Source organism: Phacochoerus africanus, chromosome X (genome assembly GCF_016906955.1).
Source record: "Phacochoerus africanus isolate WHEZ1 chromosome X, ROS_Pafr_v1, whole genome shotgun sequence".
Classification (NCBI taxonomy): Eukaryota; Metazoa; Chordata; class Mammalia; order Artiodactyla; family Suidae; genus Phacochoerus; species Phacochoerus africanus.
The window spans coordinates 61,582,974-61,588,813 of NC_062560.1; the positions used below are offsets into that span (position 1 = coordinate 61,582,974).

The 5,840-nt window shown below is 46.4% G+C and overlaps 1 protein-coding gene across 3 annotated transcripts; it reads left to right on the forward strand.

Annotated features, from left to right (window-relative positions):
* Positions 1-481: 481 nt before the first annotated feature.
* Positions 482-5,828, forward strand: ITGB1BP2 (integrin subunit beta 1 binding protein 2). 3 transcript variants are annotated; one of them, XM_047764380.1, is made up of 11 exons: positions 484-669; positions 954-1,003; positions 1,089-1,145; positions 1,222-1,367; positions 3,369-3,463; positions 3,711-3,769; positions 3,905-3,975; positions 4,096-4,195; positions 4,647-4,760; positions 5,006-5,068; positions 5,425-5,828. In XM_047764380.1, exons 1-11 carry the CDS (start codon positions 606-608, stop codon positions 5,644-5,646), a joined length of 1,041 nt encoding a protein of 346 aa, XP_047620336.1. In that variant the 5' UTR covers positions 484-605; the 3' UTR covers positions 5,647-5,828. The 3 variants fall into 3 exon arrangements, with proteins under 3 accessions (XP_047620338.1, XP_047620336.1, XP_047620337.1); XM_047764381.1 differs by having other exon boundaries at positions 603-669; positions 848-1,003; XM_047764382.1 differs by lacking the exon at positions 4,647-4,760 and having other exon boundaries at positions 482-669.
* Positions 5,829-5,840: the final 12 nt, after the last annotated feature.

A 5,840-nucleotide genomic window follows, 5' to 3' on the forward strand; every position in this document is an offset into this window, starting at 1 on the left:
TTTTCTGTGCTGTTTTTGAAGGGGAAGGGAAGGAGGGGAGGCTCTGTAAGAATAATCCTTTATGACCTTTTGCTTAACATATTAATCCATCTAGGCAAAACATGGGGAGGTTGGATGCACACTGACTGAAGTGGCTGATAAAATTCCATGCTATTGGTATGCAGAAGTAATGAGGATGGGAGGAGAGCTGCTGCTTTGAAAGAGGAAGAAAATGGGCTGGAGCAATTGGGGTACTTTGAGATGGGAGGGGGCTCAAAATTGGTATTCATTTCTGAGCAGCTGCTGGTATGTAAGGAGCTTGGAATTGGCATGGTAAATCTAAAACCGGCAATAGTTAGCTGACCTCATCCAAGTTCCAAGCACTACTCTGCCTGATCCTTTTTTCTTGAGCCCCAGAGCTAAAATGTTCCTGAGCTCTTTCCTATTGGCTGGGAAGACCAGTTGAAGTTCCCTTGCCCATGTTAGGACGCGTACGCCTCCTGAACTAAAGATAGAAACAGCTGGCCCTTCCAGGCAGCTAAAAGCCTCCAGACTAAGAGGTATTCCCCAATCGGCAGCCAGACTCCTTGAAATACCCTTTGAATTATTCATTCTACCAAGGCCTCATGTCTCTACTCTGCCATAACAAAGGCTGTGGGCAACACTTTGATCCCCAAACCAACCTTCCTGGTGAGTAATTCTGACTTTGGCCAAGGGTGGTGTGGGTACTGGGGTAGATGTCAGCTGTGGGCAGTCTGGTAAAGAAGCAGAAAAATTTAGTGTACCTGCCTTAGTTTAATTGGTGTGAGTGATCTTCCGACTTACACTGTTTTTTTTTGTTTTTGTTTTTGTTTTTTTACATTATAAGCATATAAACCTGGAAAACTATAAGTATATAAACCCAGAGAAGAGGTAAGAAGTGATGCTTGGTATAGTTACCTTCCCTTCCTTGATCCTTCTACTGATATCCACAGATTCCTGTTGCCATCACCCTGGGGTCCCAGTCTTCCATGATGCACTTAAGGTGAGGAATAGGCAAGGGGAGATAGCAAGAGCATTTCCTGAAAGAAAAATACCCAGGGAATCTGAGACGGGTCTCTTGTTATCAGGGTTGGTCCTGCTGCCGGAAACGAACTGTAGATTTCTCTGAGTTCTTAAATATCAAGGTAAACTCTTTACTTCATTGGATTCTGCCCCATTAGAACGATTCTATCCCTAATCCTCTCTCCTTATCTGTACTAGGGCTGTACTGTGGGACCCCACTGTGCTGAGAAGCTCCCTGAAGCCCCTCAACCTGAGGGCCCTGCAACAAGCAGTTCACTTCTGGAGCAAAAGCCTCCGAATACGATTCCAAAGTCAGCAGAGACGTTGCGCCGGGAGAGGCCCAAGTAAAGAGGAGGAGGTCCCTGGGTTTTTCCTATATTCATGGAACTTCCTAGGAGTGATTAATGGGTCATTGAGGTTTAGGGAACTAGGGACTAGAGATGTGAGGAGACCCAAGTGTCAGGGTTTGGTGTATTTTTTTTTGCCTTGGGGGAAATTTGTGTCCAGAAATAATGTCCTTTGCTTTAAGGTGGTATGGGGTGATGGGATAGGTGTTTTGTATTTCCTTTTTTTTTTCCTCTTGGAAATTCTCAGGCTAGGGATAGAACCTGAGCCCAGCAGGGACAACACCAACACCAGATCTTTAAACTGCTAGATCACCAGGGAACTCCAGGGATAGGCAATTTTTTTTGTCTTTTTAGGGCCACACCCGCAGCATATGGAGGTTCCCAGGCTAGGGGTCTAATCTGAGCTACAGCTGCCGGCCTACACCACAGCCACAGCAACACAGGATCTGAGCTGCGCCTGTGACCTACACCACAGCTCATCGCAAGTCGGAATCCTTAATCCACTGAGCGAGGCCAGGGATTGAACCCACAACCTCATGGCTAGGATAGGCATTTTGAATTAACAGAATAGATTAGCCTCTCACAAATATACACTTAGTTGTAACACACGGGAGTTTTGAGAATGACTTGATATTTTTCCTTTTGGAAAAGAGCTTTAAAATAAGTTTTACAGCAAGAAAAGGATATAGTAGGAAGTTCCCTTGTGGTGCAACAATTGAAGGCTCTGGGGTTGCCACTGCAGTGGCTTGGGTCATTGTAGTGGTGCAGTGGATTCACTTCCTGGCCTGGGAAATTTCACATGCTGAGGGCATGGCCAAAAATTAAATTAATTAAAAAATTTTTTTATTATAACTGATTTACAAAGACTTTTTTTGGGGGGGAGTTCCCGTCATGGCCCAGTGGTTAACGAACCCGACTAACATCCATGAGGATGTGGGTTTGATCCCTGGCCTCGCTCAGTGGGTTAAGGATCCCTCATTGCCGTGAGCTGTGGTGTAGCTCACAGATGTGGCTTGGATGCTGTGTTGCTATGGCTGTGGCGTAGGCTGGCAGCTACAGCTCCAATTGGAATCCTAGCCTGGGAACCTCCATATGCCGTGGGTGTGGCCCTAAAGAGACAAAAAACAAAAAAAAAAAACAAAAAAATTTTTTAAATTTTATTTATTTTATTTTTTTGATTTTCAGGGCTGTACCCACGGCATATGGAGGTCCCAGGCTAGGAGTCGAATCGGAGCTACAGCTGCCAGCCTACACCACAGTTCAGGGCAATGCCGGATCCTTAACCCACTGATCGAGGCCAGGGATTGAACCTGCCACCTCATGGTTCTTAGTTGGATTTGTTTCTGCTGCACCATGATGGGAATTCCCAAAAAAATTTTTTTTTAGAAGAAAAGGATAGGAGTTCCCATCGTGGTTCAGTGGTAACGAACCCAACAGGTGTCCCATGAGGATGCAAACCCTGGCCTTGATCAGTGGGTTGAGGATCTGGTGTTTCTGTGGCTGTGGTATAGGCTGGCAGCTGCAGCTCCAATTCGATCCCTAGCCTGGGAACTTCCATATGCCATACCTAAAAAGACAAAAAAAATTAAAAATAAATTTAAAAAGTAAAAAGAATAGGATATAGTAGTATTGGCAATCAGGAGGCTCCAGAGAAGAATAAGTTAATTTTGAGGAAGTAGTATGAGCAACAGAAGAAAGTAATATTAGGCCCACAATTATTAGATGAAGAGAAAGAGGGAGTGATGCACTTCTACAGAGAAATATGGTTGGATTAAGCAACAGAATAGATGGGTAAGAGAAGCCCTGGGAAGTTCCCCAGGGTTCAAGGGTTTGGCATGTCCACAGAGAAGAAAATGGGCAATGGGTTGCTACCCATCTTCTCTAACCCCACCCTACTTCCACCACACTTCTTTGATTCCATTTCCACTGGTGGGAATGTTGGAGCTGTTGATCACGGTTAGTGGGTCAGCATTAAATCACGCCACCCACATCCCCTAGGTCAGATCTGCCTCCAAAGCTGCTTCCGCTAAATATATCCCAAGCCCTGGAAATGGCACTGGAACAGAAGGAATTAGACCAAGAACCTGGAGCAGGTAAGTGGGTCCTTCATAGGACAGGTTTTGGGATTTCCCTTATGTCTCATAATGTAACTACACGGCATTACTTCTACAGTGGCTGTGGCTCGACCCCCTGGCTCAAGAACTTCCATATGCCGCAGGTGCGGCCACTTGTTTAAAAAAAAAAAAAAAAAAAAGACAGGTCTTGTATACTGGAATTTAGTGAAAATGGCAGTTGGGTAGAGAAAATGAATAGGTTCCTGACCCTGTTTCCTTTGCCCAGGACTTGACAGTAGTCTGATCCAGACTGGTGCCAGCTGCCAGAACCCAGGATGTGATGCTGTGAGTGTGTGGAGGACTCAAGCATGTGGCTGAGAGATGCTACACCTGAGGGATGACTGGGTATAGGTATAGGGCTGCATGGGTACATTTTAAAATGACTCGATTCTTTTCCTGATTCTCCTTTGTCTGTCTTAGGTTTACCAAGGCTCGGAGAGTGATGCTACTTCCTGTACCTACCACCCAGGAGCACCTCGATTCCATGAGGGGTGATGGAGGGGACTGGGTGGGCTGTGAGACAGGTTTCTCCCAATGTTGATCACAAGATGGAAGTGGGGGGCTTCTGGGGAGGGAAAAGGAGATTCAGTTGAATCGTGTTCCTACCTCAGGATGAAGTCTTGGAGCTGTTGTGGCATCCAGACCCTGGATTTTGGGGCATTTCTGGCACAGCCAGGATGCAGAGTTGGTAGACATGACTGGGGGAAGAAGGTAAGTCTTGACGTTCCTGAACTTTTTTTTTGTCTTTTTTTTTTTTTTTTTTTTTGCTATTTATTGGGCCGCTCCCGAGGCATATGGAGGTTCCCAGGCTAGGGGTCGAATCGGAGCTGTAGCCACCAGCCTACGCCAGAGCCACAGCAACGCAGGATCCGAGCCGCATCTGCGACCTACACCACAGCTCACGGCAACGCCGGATCGTTAACCCACTGAGCAAGGGCAGGGACTGAACCCGCAACCTCATGGTTCCTAGTCGGATTCGTTAACCACTGCGCCACGACGGGAACTCCAGATTCTATTCTTTATTCTTTACCAGCCCAGCGGTTTTGCAATAAGGAGGTAGTGTTAAACTTTCTGAGGCTGTTTCTTCTCCACATACACCGTGAGAACTCCTCTTGGGTTAAGAGTTCATTCTTACCACCCACATTTCACATCTACATTTTAGCTGCTGGCATCTTGCCGTCACGATTGGCACCAGACAGATTCCTTAGTAGTGGTGACTGTATACGGCCAGATTCCACTTCCTGCGTTCACTTGGGTGAAGGCCAGTCAAACTGAGGTGAGGAATATCTGATGCTAGATGGGAGGCCAGTGAATTGGGTGATGCTATAATCTTACAGGCAGCGTTGCCATAGGCAGTTAACATGTAGGCTCCGTAGTCCTCTGAGAGGGAGGTAGAGCTATTAGGTCAGGGTTATCTGGCTGACTTGTGGGTGTAGGGATTATACCACGGGCCTGCTTTGCTGATGTAATAACTTGTTCTGACCTGGGATTGTTACTACCTCTGTAATTCTTTTCTCTCAGCTTCATATCCACATTGTCTTTGATGGGAACCGTGTGTTCCAAGCACAGATGAAGCTCTGGGGGGTAAGTGAAGATAAAGGGGCACAGGTGGGGGAGGAAGATGGGGTGAAAAGAGGGGCCAGATTGGAATGAATAGAGGGTGTCTTGAGGGAAGGAGTCTTAGTGGGAAAGTGAAGGTTTTCTCTTCATTTGCTTTGATATTCTCTCTCTCTCCCTCTTCCTCCTTTTTCTCCCTCTCCCCCCACTTGTCCTTTCTTTCCTTTCTCTCCCTTACTATAATCTTATTCCTTCCCTATATTTTTCCTCACTTTACATTTAAAAATATTTCTCCATGTCATTCATCACCACCCTACCCTGACCCCAATCTTTGATTTCCTCATTTTCGCTTCTTTGTTCCTCTATCTCTCCCTCCTCCTCAGGTCGTAAACGTGGAGCAGAGCTCTGTCTCCTTGATGCCATCTCGGGTTGAAATCTCCCTGGTCAAGGCTGACCCAGGATTCTGGGCCCAGCTGGAGCACCCCGATGCACTGGTTGAGAAGGCTAAGTCAGGGGTTGGGTTAGAGATGGATGAGGAAGAATCTGAGGATTCAGATGATGATCTGAGCTGGACAGAGGAGGAGAAGGAAGCGATGGGGGAATAGTGACACCAGACAACTAAGTGTCTAGATAGGACCTCAATGACTCCCTTAGAATCTCAAAGACCAGGATATGGTTGACCAAGTGGTGTCATTGAACAGCAGGAGGCAGAAGGCGAGGAGAACAAAAGTGTCCAAACCATCCTGTTTTTTTTCCCCTTAAATAAATCTTGTATTCTGCAGTTTCACATAGTGTCGTT